Source organism: Zosterops lateralis (assembly GCF_965231275.1).
Source record: "Zosterops lateralis genome assembly, chromosome: 4".
NCBI lineage: Eukaryota > Metazoa > Chordata > Aves > Passeriformes > Zosteropidae > Zosterops > Zosterops lateralis.
In genome coordinates, this window is record NC_139765.1 from 30710877 (window position 1) to 30730406 (window position 19530).

At 35.8% G+C, this 19530-nt stretch overlaps 1 protein-coding gene across 1 annotated transcript; it reads left to right on the forward strand.

The window, feature by feature from the left end:
- Nucleotides 1-1238: 1238 nt before the first annotated feature.
- EPYC (epiphycan) lies at nt 1239-18486 on the forward strand (the record flags this gene model as incomplete). The annotated part of the gene is made up of 6 exons (XM_083859108.1): nt 1239-1406; nt 11831-11984; nt 14601-14759; nt 15348-15550; nt 17000-17095; nt 18316-18486. The coding sequence occupies 6 exons, from the start codon at nt 1239-1241 to the stop codon at nt 18484-18486; spliced, it is 951 nt and encodes a 316-aa protein (XP_083715234.1).
- Between the last annotated feature and the right edge of the window lie 1044 nt (nt 18487-19530).

Below are 19530 nucleotides of genomic sequence, written 5' to 3' on the forward strand. Positions count from 1 at the left end.
TTATACTTTATTATAAGTAGTTACAATTTTGAAATTAAATATTTAAGAGTGTGTACCATGACACCAAATAAGGAGTACAGTTAATTAGACTTAGGCATTGCTCATTATTACTGTGCTTTTGGTGAAATTAATGTGAGCTGTGGACAAATAAAGGTGTAAGAATGCTGAATAGAACCTTGTGTCAGGCATCCTATAGGATAGCAGTGAATGCATCACTTACAAAGAAAAGGGAATGAATAAACACTAGTGCTCAAGCCTAGCATGAATTTTCTACCATTTTACAAAATTGAGGAACTTTAAATAAGTGATAATTCAATTTTATAGGACTTTAAATGGGTGATAATTCAGTTTTACAATTCTATTTTCCAAGGATAACAGGTGAATACACCACATCGCAATTTTTCACTACTTTAAAAACAGTGTTGATTGAATAATGAAGGAATTCAGACTACTGGCTCTACTGTCCACAGGGCTATGGAGGACACATACAATTTTTTATTTTGTGCCCAAGACTTTTGCAAAAGTATGGTTCAAATGCGCCACATCAATTAAAGTTATGTTCTAACAAAACAACTAACCAGTGACAAGTGTTTTGATTATGCTTATCCAGAGATAACAGAATTTCTAACGTTTTCTAATAGGTTGAGAGGGGGGTGTTGGTGTGGGTTGGGGTTTTTTTCAATTGTTTTGGTTTGGTTTGGGTTTTTTTGTTGTTGTTTGCTTGTTGGTGTTGTTGTTGTTGTTGTTTGTTTTTTGTTTTTTTATTGATTCCATTTAGAGTTTTTTTAATAATGGAGAGATATAATATTACTGTTATACATTTCAGAAGATTATTTATTGTGATAAATACAAGTAATATAATAATTTACTTTTTCTCTAGTTTCTCAAAAGTTCATATCTAAGTGCAATGAAAATAGGTGAAGTTAGATGGAAGGGGAAAAATGTCATTCAGGATCTTTCTCATTGAAGTCCGTTTATTTTTACACCAATGAAGTTCAATAGCTCTTTTCTAAATTATATGAGTATGGCCAAAGCAGTCTGCAGAATTTTCAGGTCCAGGGACACTTCACAAAGAAAAACACTGATTTACCATAAATAAATATGGAATATTCATCAGAAATATTGTGGGGTTTATATATAACTACTGTATTTGTGACATTTAATTGTCATAGATTCCTTGTCAATACCAGAGAATCTACAATCTGTCAATTTTCCTCTCTTTCAGAAAATAAAACAGAATGCAGACCTTTGTAAATGTATTTCTGGGATTTTTTATCTTTGAGTCTGTTGGAGCTGCCCCTATCAGTGATACCATAATTTATGATTCTGAGTTCTATGACATACCACTTGGAGAGCTGCGCCAGCCATTTGCCTATGATGAAAGCAAGCAGTCTGACCAAGTAGAGGTAATTAGAACTTAATTTATGCTGTCTTTCCAAAGTGCATAAATGCAGTAGCTACAGATCAGTTTTTCTTTGCCATGAAAATACTTATCAGAAAAATCTACTCATGTGGTTTCTACTGCCTTTGCAGTTCATTCATTTTTTTCCCTAACCTACAAACAAAGCTAAAATATATTCTGATTGGGGTTTATTTGTGGCAATCTTTAAGAGTAGGTGAAAGGTACCATGCTTTCCTCAGGTCTCCATGCAATTCCACAAATTCTGTTGAAGGTCATCATTGTGATTTATTTGCCTGGGTGATGGACGGAGGCAGTGGAGATCGGATTTCCAGCATTTCCCATTATACGAAGTTGTAGAATGCTGTTTCCTTAGGTTTATGTTCAGTACAAGTATTTCAGGCTATAAATGCTAATGCTTTCTATTGCTGTTAGGAAAGTGGTAGAAGGAAGATAAAAGAAAGGGAAAGCATTTGAATTTAAACACAGGAAAGTAAGAAAAATTACTGAAGAGAAACTGTTGAAATTCTGACACAGTATGAGCTGGTAAGGTATGTTGCCTGTAGAAGCAAGGCACTCCACTTATTGACTTAGAGGCTTCCTTCCTCTTCTACAGTCCTTTATTTCTTTGCAATTACTAAAAGGCTACATTAATTTTATTCTCACCCTGCTGATTAATTGGCACAACTTCCCTGAAGGTAATATAAGCACTCTGTGATTCAGGATTGTGTGTGATAGAAGTTGAGTCAAATATTTAACATTTAAATAATACGGTATTTTCATTTTTTATACATAATATTTTAGTATTTTTTAACATAATGCATAATTCATGAAAATGCAATCCTTTGAAAGATTCATGATTACAGCAGGAGGGACAGGAGCTACTTTTTCATCAATGTGAGACAAATTGTATAACAGCTTTGAAATCAAAAGACAGAGACAATTTAAGAATAACTATATTCTAAAACAGGAGAACTGTAAAAATAAAAATAATGTTAAAGTTACCACTAAGATTAGAACCTTATAATTTGTAGGAAATAAATTTTTAATGTCTAAGAGGGATTGAAAGGAACTTTGCTGTCTCACTTTGCCTTTGGTATGTTTCGTTTGTGCCACTCTTGTGCTGTATTTGATCCTCCTTGAGCTTGCTTTCCTGATAAAGTCACTACCAATTTTAGTTGCTGTGCTCTATTTCACATTGATTAATAAACCACTGTTTCTGTCCCTCTTTGCTCTTAGAAACAAAACCTTTATCATTTCTACAGAAACTTTCTTCCCAGAAATGGGAGAAGTTATTTTGAATGTGCTTCATTGCTGAGTTTTTCTCATTCAAACAGATTTCTTAGTAATGCATTGAATGGTAGGTGGGATTCTCCTGTGCTGTGCTCTCTCTGTGAGGTCCTATAACACCAAAACATGGGGTGGCCCTTTCCAAGGTTTTGAGTGAAGGATAAAGGAAGGCTTCGGTGTTCTTTTCCAGCTGAAAGGAAATTCAGGATGACTGATGTTGCACCCAACAAGAAAAGATACAAGACATCCCAACACAGGTTATTTTCTTTTTAGAAGGCACGGAATAGGCAGACTCAGGGTAAACTGGTAAGATTCTTTTCCAGAGCAGGATTATCTTCCATTGCTGAGCTCTTCAGACAGCCTTTTTAAAATTCATCAGGTGAAGTTCATCCATCACAGTAGTTGACCAGAGTTTTTTATGCTTTGCATATGGATGGACCTCCCTGTGAGAGCCTTTTTTGGTATTTGTTTAGCCAAAGTCTTTTTTTTGCTTACATTCCTAATACCATGTACCACCCAAGAGAATCCTAAGCATTCATAGTTCCCCATATCCCAAGAGATATGAGTGGTCAGTGCTGTAGAAATCAAGAAAATTTTATAGATATGTCAGTGTACTATTTGATAGGGCAAGTTATATTTTAATCTGAATGTAATTGATGTCATTCAAGTTTTAAGCAGAATACATTTAATTTCTTGATTGTGGATATGACTTTACTGGTTAAAATCTTGTTGTCATAATGATGTGAACAACACAAGTGGGTCTATGTGCAAAATTCAATATTTATTCAAGGTCACAGGTTAGTTTTTATTATGCATAGTTTACATGATGAGGAATACCACAGAGACCCAGACAAGCAGCAAGCCTTCAACAGATCTAGCCTGTGTGCAGTAACTCTTTAAGACTTGAATTTCCCTTTAGAGAGCTCTGAATCATGTCTTCAGACTTCTGAAATGGTGGAGATAAGATTCAAAAAGCATTTTCTGTTGTTGCTGTCTTTGATGTAGGATTTTAAAATCCAGTTATGTGCAAAAGGAAGTCATTTGTTTCACCCATTTTTAGACCCATTGGAAAAATGCAAACTTTAGCAAGGTTGTGTATCAAACTGATTTGCAGAAGGTCCAGGAGACTGACCAATTCTAGCACTTCAGACACATTTAGTGTTCTACTGCTGTTAATTTCAATGTGAATTAATCATCTGTTCACCTCGAAGAGTTAAACTAAAGCACCTGTGTCGGCATGTCCTTTTCCAGACCATTAGGTACTGTAATCACACATTTGATGTATAATCACCAAAATGAGGAAAGATCTAAGGATAATTAGAAAAGGATTCTTTCTACTCATTCTATCTGGTTAAAATTAGGCTTGGCATCCCAAGACCGTGCTCCAAGACAAGTATGAATCATTCTCTTGGGATATCTGTTGAGGTGGGTTGACCTTAGCTGGCTGCGTGCAACTATCAAGATGCTTTCTCCCTCCCCCTTCTCAGAGAGACAGGTGAAGAAATTAAGGTTAAAATCTTGTGAGTTGATACATAAGCAGTTTGATGAAGAAAGACAAAGGTTGCATGCAGAAGCAAAGGGAAACAAAAGACTTTTTCTCTACTTCCCATCAGCAGGTGAGGGCCAAACACTTCCAAGAACGAAGGACTTGAGTATGTGTAGGAGGTACTCCTGATGACAAACATGTTAATAATAAAGCCCACCTCCTTGCCCTCGCTGCCTCCTTTCTCTCAGCTTTTATTGCTGACTGTCATGGTTTGAAAGCAAAACGAGTGAGACGCTACAAGTCAGAAATATAATTTAATAAGAAAAAAGGTAAAAAGGTAAAAATAAAATAAATGCAATAACACAAAGGACCACTGACAGAGTCAGAATACAACCTGAGCAGGGTAGTGGAAGCAGTCCAGATGAGATGGTCTTCCTGAAGCAGTGATCCTGTAGAAAGGTCTGGTAGCTCTGCTCCTCTGGGAATCCAGTGGGTCAGGGCTGCTTGCACTGTCCCACATACCAGCTTATATCCAGGTGAGAATGCTTGGCTCGTCCCCCTGGGCAGAGCATCTCACAATGGGATGAGGAGTGTGAAGTGGGTCCTTGATGGCCCATTAAACAGAGATAACCCCTGGAGGGAGTTACCTGTGAGTCATGGGCCAGGCATTGATGGGCCATTAGCAGAAGACACCCCAAAGGCAGGGGCTTGGGAAAACACTGCCTCACCTAGTTTCAAAAGTTAATGAAGATCGTGATAGAATAAATACGTTGTGTATATTCTACACTGCAACCCAGGACACTGACCAGATGCCATATTGAATATATATCCCTTTGCTCAGCTTGGGTCCCCTGTTCTGGTTGTATCCCTACCCAGCTGGTGAGAGGGAAATGTTGGAGAGTCAGCCTCAGTGCTGGGCCAGCTCTGCTCAGCAGTCACTGAGCACTGGTGCAGTATCAAGACCTTTTCAGTGGCAAACACAAAGCACAGCACTGAGGGATGCCATGGGGAAAGTCAGTTCCATCCCAGCCTGAAGCCATACACCTATCTTCCTCAAATAACTTTGGATGAACCATAGACGTCTGTTTCAGACTTAGTATGAGGATTTCATCTTAATACAGTTAACTAAGAGTGACTGAGTCCAAGTTTCTGACTTCTTTGCTACTTCTCATACTCTGGAAATATTGTTTTTTGTAGGTTTCTGAAAATATTTCTAGATAATGGCTCTTGGTAGTGTTCCACTTGAAGTCTTTTTTTGTCATATGTCATAGATTCTAGAATAATCTTAAGGTTGGGAAAGGTTACTAAATGTATACGTGGAATACTTTTTAAATGCAAATATTTGCATGGGGAAAATAACTGTAGCTGTGAATTACTTGTGAGAATTGTATTGAATCCTCAATCAAAGATATGCATTTTCATGTGTTAGGTGATTATAAAATCTATGGTTTCTAAGATCCCAGGTTAGTGAGACACAGAAGACCCAGCTAATGCTTTGCATCCAAATGGAGACTATTACTGGAAAAACTTAAAGTAATATATCACTCAGAAATAAAATGTGCATCAAGACATTAAGATAGCAGTATCAACTCTTTCACAGATAATGGCTAAAAAAGGCAGTGTAAAGGAAAAGCCTATTATCAAGGAAAGAATTCTAAGGTCCTCAAGGAGAAAAATACAGCAAAGAAATGTCACCAAAAGAATACAAGTTTTGTGTTGGATTTATCTTCTGACAGTAACAACAGTATAAACACGAGCTGATGTGTCTTCTCCTTTCTTTACAGTTCATTAGTATTTTGAATTAATATTTATATCATGATAGGGTACAGAGGCCACAGTTAAGACTGAGTCTCCCAAGTGCTTTGAAAACATACACAAAGAGAGATTTCCATCTTTAAAATGAATAGAATGAAAACCAGACTTCTCAAAGGAATCCTTGTGTGAGCTTCTCACTTTTCCCCTCTTTGAAACTAAACTTTGTTTGGAAAAAGTGTGAGAAAAACTGATTGTGGAGAGAGATTCTTATGTACATCAGCTACTAATGCCTAATAAAATGGCACTACGATTTTATCACAGTGTCTGTTAAACATAATCAGTCAATTTTTCTTTAGGTAGGAAAAACTAAGCTAGAAAAATAAGAAGTAAAAATATAGGAGCATCAGAAAAATATTTTCATTGCTAAAATAGGCTATCAGTGAGGCTGAAAAGCAAAGGAGCACTTTATTAAGAATGGTTAAGAATGGCCTAGTACTGGCAATTTGGTGCCTGCACAAATCTCAGAACTTGAGTTACACACACACGTTTGCTTATGCCTGTATGCATACACACAAACAGTCTCCTGTTGGCATAATACACATGAAGAGGAGCCACACTCAAACAAGAACTCACTCTTGCCATTCTGCAGGGTTGAGAGAGGCTTACACTGCTTTGTCATAGGTATCTGATTAAATTAGACACTTCAAAGTGGATATACAATGACTTTTCAGATCATATACATTTTTAAGAAATCCTGTTAATTGGTACAAGTAATGTACAAGTTGGTCACATAGTTGATAGGAGAATCAAACTTATAATTTGAAGATTTATCCCCAAATAGGATTTTTTCTCATTTTTTATGAAAAGCTTCAGAAAACTATTGACATAAGCTCTTGTTATTCACTTGTCTGCAGTGACTAACAGTTCTATTTCTTTTTAAGATAGAACAACAGGAGAAAAGAAGTCTTTAAATGTAAAATTCAAGAACAAGTACAAGGCCACTTTTGGAAAGGAAAATAAACCTCCCTGCCTGTGGCAAGGGGGTTGGAAATAGATGATTTTTATATTCCCATCCAACCCAAACCATTCTGTGATTCTATGAGTAACTTTTACCATAATTAGACATTTTCTTGTAAGTCTTTAGTAGTTTCAGAACAGCTATGGGAGAAACTAGCTCCTTTTGATGGGTCATTGTGTGGAACTGTCCCTTCAAGGTTAAAATGCCTCTTTTTAAGTTTTGAATTTTCATTTGTGTAATAAAATATACTGTATTTTTTGCAGTAAAAGAAACACTGAAACAGAACGCACTTCACATTCTCCTGTGGATTTAAACTTAGCACATGTAATGCATCAACTTTGATCCTAAAATATGTAGATATAAAATAGACATATAAAAAAGATACATAAAATTAACTCTTGAGCCTTTCCTAGTCTTTTGTTTATCTCACCTCCCTTACTCTCAGTGGTGAGCTACAGATACTTAAAAAGCCCACCCTAAAAGCAATTTCTGTAGCCAATGTCTGGAGCCGCTTTTCAGAAGTTTTGTCTCATTCTGTACTGACTGTGAAGCGATGCTAATATAAACTAAATGCTCAGCCTATGGGTGTCAAGTTGCAAGTTGGATTTTACCAATTGCATTTTATCACTTACTGATGTGTTCTGATTTCTGCATTCTTGATTTTTGTAACTTCCTGATCTGAAAGCGCCTCTGAATTGGCCAGCCACACTAAGAATTTCCATTAGAAAATGGAGTCACATTGGATAAATATAGGGTCAGGAAAAAAGTAGGTACTCCAAGCAATCCTAGGAAAGATATCAACTAACCTTTGGCATTCTCTGGGACTAATTTGCACTGGTATTCTCTAGAACTCTTGATTGATTCCAAAGACAGAGTAGGGTAACTATTAACCACATAGATGTCTAAAGATAGGTGATGTGACACCCCTTCAGTTTTTTCTTATGTCATGTATTAAAACTGTCTTGGAAGGCAGATTATTATTTGAAGACTTGTAGCTATTGGCAAAGAAACATACTTTATTGTATTTCTCTATAATATTCTTCCTACTTTGCGATTTTTCACAAAGAGTATTTATTAAAGTATCAAATTAAATACAAGTTCACTCCCTGCCTAATTCCAGGTTCCCTCCAAAAACCCTATGGAAAATAATGCCATTAAGTGATATACAATAATTTATGTTTCATTTTTTTTTTAGTAAAGTCCAGTTGCCAAAAATAAACAGACATCTGGAAGATGAGGGATTACTCTGTACAGTATATAGTCCAAGAAACATCTTTGTCTTGTTACAATCTCCCATGATTTATCAAACTTGTAAAAGATACAAAGCTGCATGGATCAGATGACCAATAATGGGAAACAGACTTTTACCTTTAGGTCACTGGTTAAAGTCCAAGTTATGTACAGCAAGAAAATACTGCTCATGCTCTGTGTCTGGTATGTAAAACACATATATCAGTGAACTCCTACTCTGTTACAAGCATAAAATTTGCAACATCATTAAGTTAATGTCAATAATTTTAATTTTCTCATGACATTCACAACTGCAGGAGACTGAATGGATAATGCTAACTACTTGGAACAGTTTCCCTACATCCCAGACTTAATGCATTTGCAGGGAAACTGCTGGGAGACTTTCAACTGTGCATCTACAAATCTAGACAACATCCTACAGCAAGAAAGAGATAACAGTGTAGAAATGGAAGTGCTAGAGGTTAACACCTCTGTTTTTACCCAACAGCTAAAATGACTATTCAACTTGGAACCCTCAGAAAGTACAAAGTAAATCACAAATCCCAAGATAGTAACTTCCATAAAGAATACCCCAAATATGCAGAGAGGTGGCACTCAGTGTAGATGACCCAAATCCCATAACAAGTGAAAACCCAAATCCCATAACAAGTGAAAATGATCTTTTGTCTGAAGCCTATTTCAAAGTCTCTCTTGAAAATACTCTTCTCCAGAATATTACATTCAGTAGAACAAAAGTTGTGTATGAAGACATTAACAGATCTTAAGATCTCCAGATTTAATTCCAAAGGTCTGAAGAGGGACTCTTATCTGATTTCCACAAAGCTGGTGAAGAAGTAGACAGCATATGCAAGAACTTTAGCGCAGTACTAACCTGGGTCAATAAAAGTCTGGAATGTATCTCTCCCTCTAGGCTTCCTCCATTCGGAGAACAGCTGTCCCATTTCCTTTGTTCCCAAAGCTGTCTTTTGATTTGTCCCCAAGTCCATTCCTGGTTAAGCTGTCTACTGTCAGTGCAGCAGATGGTAACATTGTGTATTTGTCTGCACAAAATGACAAGGTACATCCTTACTCTTACATCAACTCAAGTTACTCAGTTCAGCTGAAGGTCATCTTGCTCATTTGATTATCTTGCATTTTGTGATGTTATGACCTTGGTAACTGTATTGGGGCATTTTTATCCATAAATTCCAAATCGTAATAGTATCTGTAGCTTAGTAGAATACAACTAAAGAATATACAGAAAACCTAAAACGTTCTTAGTCAAAATCTTTTTAGAGTGCTCACTGGTTTTTTATTGCTTTCATGTTTTCTCTCTTCAGTGAAACTAACTGATATAAAATATTTGAACCCATTGCCATTATATAACCAAACCCAAATTATTTATGTACAAAAAAAAAAAAGATTTTAAGTAGTTATTTAGATGGTCTAAGGCAATCCAGGATCATAATGTTTAATACTGCTTGCAATATATGGCTATGATGCAAAATAGTCTATTATGTGATGTAAAGTGATTTTTCCAAAATTTTCACAGTTCAAAGAATCATAGAATTATTTTGGTTGGAAGGGACCAAGATCTTCTAATTCCAACCCTCCTGCCATGGGCAGGGACACTTTCAACTAGCTCAGGTTGCTCAAAACCCCATCCAGCCTTGCCTTGAGCAATGGAATCCATAACTTCTATGGGCAACTGTTTCCAATTCTCCAGCATCCCTACAGTAAAAAAATGTCAGCTTCAAGTCATCCCCATTATCTATCACTACATGTCCTTCTAAAAAGTCTCTCTCCAGCCTTCGTGTAGCTTTTCTTTCTCTTTGGCCCCCTTTAGGTACTGAAAAGCTACTATAAGGTCTTCCTAGAGCATTCTTTTCTCTGGACTGAACAACCGCAACTCTTTTACCCTGTCTTCATCTTCTTGGCCCTCCTCTAGACTTGCTCTCACAGATCCATGTCCTCCTTGTGCTGGAGACTCCAGAGCTGGATGCAGCACTCCAGGTGGGGTCTCCCAAGAACAGAGTAGAAGGGCAGAACCATATCCCTTGAGCTGCTGGTTACATATGAAATATATATACACATACTAAGACATTCAAATAGGGATCAAATACAGCAAAAGCTTTGCCTGTGCTTGGAATCCAGATGTCAGATGTTTTAGTTCCTTTAACTTCTATAGTCTACACATAAAATCAAGTTTTAAAAATTCTAACTATTTGGACAGTCTGGATGAAATTACTTTTTACCTGTCTTTTATAATCAGAATTTATGAACACTGCTGTGATTGATTTCAACAACTGGTACTTCCTGAAGATAGCAAAGAAAGCAGTAGCTGTGGGATGGTCTCAAAAAAGGAGATGCTTGGCCAGGTGAAAGATTTGGGATTCAAGAGTTTTGCAGTGGTGTGCTAGAAAGCTGTAGTGGATGAAAACTGAAGCAGAATTTTGGGCTTTGGTGCCTTTGCAACTGGAATAATGATACTGTGACAAAATTCCTATATTTGGCTGTGCCTTACAGAAAGATAGAGAGTGCTAACTGCAGTACAGGCATGCAGCACCCACAGGGTTAAATGCATTATCTACATTTTTAACAGCACCTCAGATGTGCAAAACCCTATAATGACACTACTTAATTCTTTTGGATTTAAAGAATAAAGAGTGCATTTTCAAAAGGGGCTCTGGCTCCATTGAACAATATTATTACACGTGGGGAAATGAAGATACAGTGGGAAGGACTTGCAAAGATCACACAACTATGTCTGGGTGATAACAGAAAACAACTCTGCCTCTTTGCTAACATAGATCCCTCTGCAACAAGTCTGGCAAGTCTGCAATACTCTTTTTATAAGCAGTGATGTGATGCAAGAAAATTGCTGCATCTTAATTTTTGTCCTCAATTGTCATAGAGGAAAATCAACAGAATGCATTTTTAGAGTTAAAGTTAACCTGAAAAAATTTACTGCTTTGACTAGTTATGTTGAGTGAAGGACAAAAAAAAAGTCTTCTATTTCCACGCAAGGATTTTCCAAATGTTATAAGTGTTTTAAAACCAAGGTTTTATCCAATATTTTTATCTATATTAATTTTGATATTACATAATAAAGCTACAAATATAGTTAACTAGAGTCTTTAAAGTATTAGAAAGTTGTATGTGAAGTCAGAGTTCTGAATTATTTAGTAATATTTTTAAATCATGTTAGTGTTCTAAGCAGAGACTGAACAGCTATATGGCATTTGGATTTATGATGGTACAATTTTCAATTTTATGGTAAATGACTTGCACCTGTGATACTTCACAGCAAATTTTCATTTTCACCTGTTTGTCAGTTTTTATCACAAATCTATTTTATCTTTAGATAAATATAGAAAAAAAATTTTGCTAGCATATATTCTCAGTAATGAAGTATATGTATGTGTGCATACATAAAAACATTCAAAACACTGAGATAAAAAGTGAAAAAGTATGTTGGATTTTTATGTATTTTTTATATATCATCATAATTCACTATAGCTCCTGCATAAAATGCAGTTCAAGCACTAAACCTCAGAAAATATGTGACCTCTGGTGGGAGAATATGAATAACTGGAAGAGAAACAGCTTCCAATGGAAGTAAACAGTAATATTTCCTTTTAATTTTCCCTAGAGAGGTATTGGGGCAGCACTACCTTCTGTGATTCAAGAGATTTATTCTTCTGCACCATTGACAGAAGAAACTGAGGATGAAGCTTCAACGCCAAAATTAGTTGACGGATCTTCAGCACAGGGGTCAGGTGTTCTTGGACCCCAGACTCAAGATGGTTAGTAGGAAAGTGAAAATTATTTTTGTGTATAGCTTTGATTTTGAGCAAGCCCATTTTATTTTCATTTTTTTAAACTGAAAATGAAGTACATAATTTCTGCATGTCTCTTGCTGAAGAAAGATACAACATGCCTGTCTTGAATGCTCCAAAGTCAGATAGCTGCCTAGTCAAAAGGTTTCCATACTATTTAGCTATGAAAACAACTGTGCCAGTGAAGATTTATAACTTGAAAATTTGATGATGGTTGGCAATGCTACCAGTACTTTTTTTCTGCCTTATATTTCAATATCATTATCAACTGTCTTTACTTATAATGATTTGCTATGTTTTTTATAAATGTACGAAGTATAAATAAAATATGGAAGAATTTTTGACCATGAAAACTACAAACTGAAAAACTTAAGGAAAGGGAGCTACTTAGAACTTTTAGTGAAAATTATTTTCAATTCTTCTGATTATCTATAGTGAAATAAGAACTTTATAAATCTTGCAGGGGAATGAAAATTGCAAAACATGATCTGTCCCACTCCCACACAAATTTTTCACTGCTAATTTTTGGCATCTGTCAGAAGCTCCTCTAAATTATAGTAGGTAAAGCACACTAGAGTTATCCATACAGTAACAGGAAAATCCTACTTTTTACTATGCTCAACACTACAGCTGAATGCCGTAGCAGAAAAATGAAAAGAAAAAAAAAAAAAAAAAGGGGAAAACCCCCTAACAAAACAAAACCAAAAAACATAAACCCCAGAGTTTCTACTTCTGAAATTGTGTATTCAGAGAAGTTAATAATTCATAGTCATATTTTGGTACATACTACAAGTGAGCTTAACCAGGAAAAAATACACACTGTTAAAACAAATAAAAATGGAAGAAAAATTTCCCAGGAGATTCCAGAAACATAAGAAACAAATAAAAAAAGGCCCATACTTTTTCTCAATTTTGAAAATTACAAGATGTTACAATATGTCCTGTAAATATTATATATGATGAATTCTTTATCTGTCAATATTTTTGAGAACTTAATGCAAATCAAGTTGTGCATCAACTAAAAAAATGCTCAAAAAATTCCCAGTATATGAAATCCGATTTGTCTTGTGTCTTCCTTTTTTTGGCAACACATTCTCCTATCAGATGTTGCTGCTTTTAGCCTGGTACTGAATAGAAGACTACAGGGCTCAGTAACATTAAGCCAAGCTCATTTTTCTTGTTGATATCTTTTTGAATCCCTCTCCTACCTCTATTTTTTTTCCATGTCCACCAGACACAGGGGAAAAAATACCACTCCTCCAAGATCAAAACTAAGACAGGGCGAAACCCTTTCCCCACACTATGGTGCTATATTTCAATATTATGAAAAAAAAATCAGCCATCTGATATTTTCATCAGAATTCAGATTCATATTTGAATCAGCCACTCTATATTCATTTAGGCCTAGATTTGCTGGAATAGTTCAAGGTGTGAAGACTTTTTTCCCTGTGTCAAACCTCCTCTCTCCAGCCAATTTAATCTGTACTATAGAGAAAGTTAGGGAAAGCATGAAAATATCCTTATCTCTCCAGAAATTGTATTCCTGGATCTACAAGTAGAGATTATCACATAAAAATAAAAGAGTATTCTGGTTAGTAATTTTTTTAATCTTGCCTCAAAAGGCACCTCAATAATCTACAGATAATTGGGGCAGATTAAGAAGGCACATCGCTCATGTAGCTACATCAGATCTGAAGGAAAAACTAATCTGCAAGAAAAACATTCTCATATTCCTGAATTACCCTACTATTCTATAGTATATAGCATATAGGATCGTAAATGAGCAAACAGTCCCATTTTCTACAAGAAAGAGGAGCCTACAAGGAGGAAGATCCTAGTATTCTATAGTATATAGTATATATACTACAAGAGGAAACAATTCCATCTGATACAAGGAGGAAGAAAACTTGAAACAGAAAAGTATTTCTATGGGATTAAAAGCTGATAAACAGATATGCTGATTTATGCTCATAATCAAGGAAAACATGTATCAAAAAATCAGTGTCACAAGTGTTACAATCCTGTTATTTGAAATTGTTAGAGGGATTATGCCTCTGCCTGAATTAAGGTGCAAACAAGAACATATGCCAAAGCCAATAGGATGGATTTTATTTAATTGTAATTTAATTTATTTAATTGGAGAGAGAGAGAGCGAGATAGAAAGAAATATAAAAAGGGAGGGGGAGAAGAGTGACAGAGAGACAGATTAAATAGAAAATATAATTTATCAGCTATTTTTCTCCCATCTAGATGGAAGTATACACCTGCTAGCTTAAGGAGAAATCAACTTCTGGCTGGTTGCTGTCACTGAATATTGTATTACAGTCTGAGAAACATTTTGTTAGAATAATTTAATTGTTCTTCTAGGCATAGAGAGTAAAATAAATTCCTTTTTAAAAGGATTTAATCACTCTACTGTTACAATTATATGATTTGGTAACCAAAGCTGAATGAGAAGTGAACTTTAGCACAGATATAGTCTGATCATTAGGTGCTTATGTGAACATTTCATTGCAGTAATTTATGCATAATTTTTATACATGTCCTTTCTAACAAAGTGTTTTCTTTTAAATTCCTTGATAGGTCTTCCCACTTGCCTCTTATGCACATGCCTAGGGACCACAGTCTACTGTGATGATCGTGAGCTTGATGCAGTTCCACCATTGCCTAAGAAAACCACATATTTCTATTCACGCTATAACAGAATCAAGAGGATCAGCAGAAATGACTTTGCTAACTTAAGTATGGATAGCAGGATTATTGAAATCAGCTTTAATTTTGATTATTTCTGGCTCATAACAACCAAAAAATATATTGATATATTTTACATAATGTTTGATTATGGCAAATTTTACACATAAATGCACATGCATTTTGCTACTTTGGAGGATAAAGGTCCATATATTAGATGCAGATTCTCTGTCAAACTTTTGAATTATTATAGATAAAAATGACCATTGGTCTTTTTGCTGTTAGTTGCAATCATCTTTAGAAAATTAATAAAACCCCCCAAATATTAATTTTAATTTTTTTTTAATTGGAAAAGTGCTCAAGTGTATTTTATAAAGAAGTCAATATATCAAATTTCTTACATACAGAAAAGTTTTAAAATAATGTGAAACTAAGTAGTAGAAAATACATTTATTTTCCTTTAAGTATCATTTTTCCAAAAGATAATAATTTATAAGATTCCCAAAACACACCAAAATCCTAAAACTCAACTTTGAATTCTTTCACTGAAAGATGTATAAAGAATGACACAGGCAGGAGTTTTTTTAAGTTTCCGGAAATACATTCTTATAAGTGTGTTTTATCTTATTTCTCTCCCAGACCATTTAAAGAGGATTGATTTGACTGCAAACTTCATATCAGATATCCACAGGGATGCTTTCCGAAGATTGCCCCAACTTCAGGAGTTGGTACTTCGCGACAATAGGATAAGGCAACTCCCTGAGTTACCATCTACCTTAACGTTCATTGATATTAGTAAGAACAGGCTTGGTCGCAGAGGGATACCAAATGAGGCATTTAAAGTAAGTTTGTGTGTGATGGGAAAATATTTTCCTCCGGTCTCCAGAGGATGTGTTTAGAAGTGCAGCCTATTCTCATAAGAGAGATGCTCCAGTCCCCTAATCATCTTTGTAACACTCAAATGGACCTGCCCAAGGAGCTCCATGTCTCTCTCTTGTCCTGAGGAGCCCAGAACTGGACACAGCATTCCAGATGTGCCTCACCAGGGCTGAGTAGAGGGGCAGGATCACCTCTCTTGACCTCCTGGCAACGCTCTTCCTAATGTACCCCAGGACCCCATTGGCCTTCTTGGCTACAAGAATTGTTGAATTTCAAATGATTCTTCTCAGCCCATCTCTGCAGTCTGTTGGGGTCCTTCTGGAGGGCTACACAGCTCTCCGGGGTATTGGCCATTCCTCCCAGCTTTGTGTTATCAGTGAACTTGCTGAGGAGGCATCTGTCCCTCCACCCAAATCATTGATGAACATGTTAAAGAATACTGGGTCCAGCACAGAACCTTGAAGTTCAGCCTCAGTGGCAGAACTCCCACCAGACTGTCATTGATTATGTCCTTCTGGGATCTGCCGTTCAGTCAGCTCTCAATACACCTCACTCTCCACTCTTCCAGTCCACACTCCCTGAGTTTGCTAAGAGTTTATTACGAGAGAAAGCATCAAAAGCCTTGCTGAAATCAGGGTAGAAAATATTCAGTGTTCTCCCCTCATCTGTTCTGGTACTTTTTTTTTATTTTAGAACCAATCAGGTTTGTCAAGCATGATTTACCTTTAGTGAATTCATGCTGGCTACTCCTGATCACATTCTTGGTGAATGTGATCAAGATGGCCTCTGGAATGAGGCGCTCCATCACCTTTCAGGGATTGAGGTGGATGGTAGTTCCCTAGATTCGCCTTGACCTGTTTGTAGATAGGGGTGATACTGGCTTACCTCCAGTCCTCAGGCACTTCTCCTGATCCCTGTGACCTTTCAAAGACGGCTCTGAGCAGCCTAGCTATGGTGTCTGCTAGATTTCCCAGCACTCATTCCTCCAGCAAGTCAAGGGAGAAAATTCTTTGCCTTTTAAAATGGAATGAGAAATGTATTTTTAACTGAGGCATTTCTTATACAGTTATAATTTGCTTCAACACAATACACTTTTGCAAAATTGAGTAGCCTTGCCATGAAAGAAAGGAAACAACATCATCATTAAAATTACATCTTTAATAATTCTCTAGATATTTGAAAAACATTTTCCCCTTCATTTTAATCTGAACATCTAACCCTTATCAGCCACATTCTCAGTCTATGCAAATCAGAGTTCATTACTGTCTTTGAATTTCTGTCTTTTCACCATATCATGCAGAAACAAAATATTTTGCTATCCAATGGTGTTCATTGCAGTGATAGATTTCAAATTTGCCAGAGATTTTCAAATATGTCTGTTATTTCCCCCTCTTTTATCCATCTTCCTCTAGAATCTGGATGAACTGCAGCATCTTTATATTACTGACAATAACTTGGATCACATTCCATTGCCACTCCCTGAAAGCCTCCAAGCTCTTCATCTTCAGGTAGGCTACAAAAGAAATGGTTCCTTATATCATGCTCAAATAGTATGCAAACTGGGAAGGGCAAACATTTGTTTTGTAGCGTTTCTTATTTTTATCCAAAAGTGTTCTTACTTGACAAAAAAGCTGTGGTAAACATAAAATTAACTAGTGATTGCAGTGTTTCAAAGAAGTAAAATTCAGCTCAGCTAATTTTTCTAAAATCAGATTCTAGAACTACTCTTATCTAATAGTTTCTTTCTGAATTTTTCCTTTTAACCTTTTCCAGCCCTGCTTCTTTCTCTTTATCTTCTCTTGTAACATTTTACAGTTTTGTTTATCAGAGGTTTTTATTTATTGCATCATACATAAAAAACCTTTCAGTAAGCAATGTAATGTACCTCTCATCATCTAACCTCTATCTTTCAGTAAGTAAATTTATTGAATCTCTCTGCTTGCTATCTGACTTGTTTTTCACCTATTTGTGCCTACAAATTAAATATTCAGTGCTATGTGCTACAGAAAACAGTTAGTGAGCTGGACTTTTTCCACACCAATTTTTGACTACCTAAAGGAATGAAGAGAAGAATTTTCAGACAGCCATCATTTTAGCTGATGAAATTTTTAGTCTCAGTTTCCTGACAATGCTGTATTCCACCAATTCTTTGTTGAGAATGGTTCACTTCAAGAACGGAAGCTCAGTGAACCAAAGGCATGTAAGAGCAATTTAAATCAAAGGAATAAAACCAAAAGCATTCAATTTTCCCAGATGCTAATAGATGTGAGTTAAACTAATGTGAGAGGGCCTGGGGGAAAGAAATTGTCACAGATCAAATTTCAGAGTTGTATCATTGCAGGTTGAGGCATATTAAGATGTCAGGGTGATAACTATGTTTCTATGATTTTTGGACTGGCCTATCATGGATCAAATTTGTCTTAATAAGACTCTTCACTACAATCTGGAAATGAAAATGCTCTATGCTCCTACCAGGCTCCTCCTTCAAAGCCTGTCTCTGCTACATGGCTTGAGTTACTTAGTTTTGAAGCTTTGCACTGGCCAAGAAATTTTCCCCTGCTTGGAAGATTTCTCTGTTGATGACTTGCTGCCAGAATCTGGGTCCTTGAGTTCAAGCAAGTATCTCTCTAGACACTGAAGATACATCCATAAATGGTGTTTCAGAGTTAAAAATTGCTTTCAGGTAACTATTCTGATAGCTTCTTTTTTCTTGCTTATTTTCTTTTAGAACAACAACATTCAAGAGATGCATGAAGATACTTTCTGCAAAATGAGAGATTTTACTTACGTGCGTAAGGCTCTCGAAGACATCAGACTGGATGGTAATCCCATCAACCTGAGCAAAACACCTTATGCATACATGTGTCTACCCCGTTTGCCAGTTGGTAACCTCATCTAAGCTTTGACAGCAGCCAAGACTGTCACATGCTGTAAGAAGCTCTAAAGACAAATCATTAACTCACTGCTACATTAACCTAGATACATTTTTAAAAATATCATTGATTTGGGAAATATTTCTGTTAATATTGGAATTGATTACTGAGAAACTGAGAAGATTATGAAATGCTAAAAGACAAATCCATTATCTACCCAACTGCAAGTTATTTAGCAAAAACAAGAAAAATACTTTACTACAAAAACAATGCAAATACCAAATTTTTGGTGAATTGTTCAGATCTGATGTATGAATTCTAAATTTAAGTAATTTTACATATAAAGTTTAACTATTACATGGTAAATAAAGAAATAAAAAAAAATATGTGTACACAATTGATTATTTGTTGGGTTTTATTTTAATTAAATGTTATTCTCTCAGAGATACATCCATTTTTCTATTTCTTTTTTAAAAGTTCCTTCATCTTGGAAAAGTACCCAGCAATATTCCAAAAAACATGTTTTCTTCAGAAAACAGAATCTTTCCTTGAATTAATAATGAAATATAGAGCACAAATATCAAGTATCAGATTACCCTCCCATAATCTATCTATATTTTTGAAGCAATAATTTATCTTTGTAATGCTGATGAGACCCAAAGCTGTTTTCTGTATCTTTGATAAACTTGTCTGACAGATTATGTGGTAATAAAAATCTCACATAATATAGCATATTTGAGAAATACTAGATTTTATTCTGCATAGAATATGGAGATAACCCCTCCCTTTGTCATATTTACATAGACAAAATTTTTCAGTTCAATACACTAAGGACCAGGATTCAGAGACCAACGTCACACATTGTGGAGCTCAATTTCCAATTACTTGATTCACAAAAAAATCTCTGCTTTACTGTTCAACAGACTTCCCAGGTGAAGATTACAAAATATCTCTCTTGGGATAATCTGAATAACTCTTCTCCTTTAGTGGAGGAGATTTAATACATTTTTATAGAGAGGAAGCCCCCAGGAAAGATCCAATACATACAATATAGGTACCTGCTCATTTTG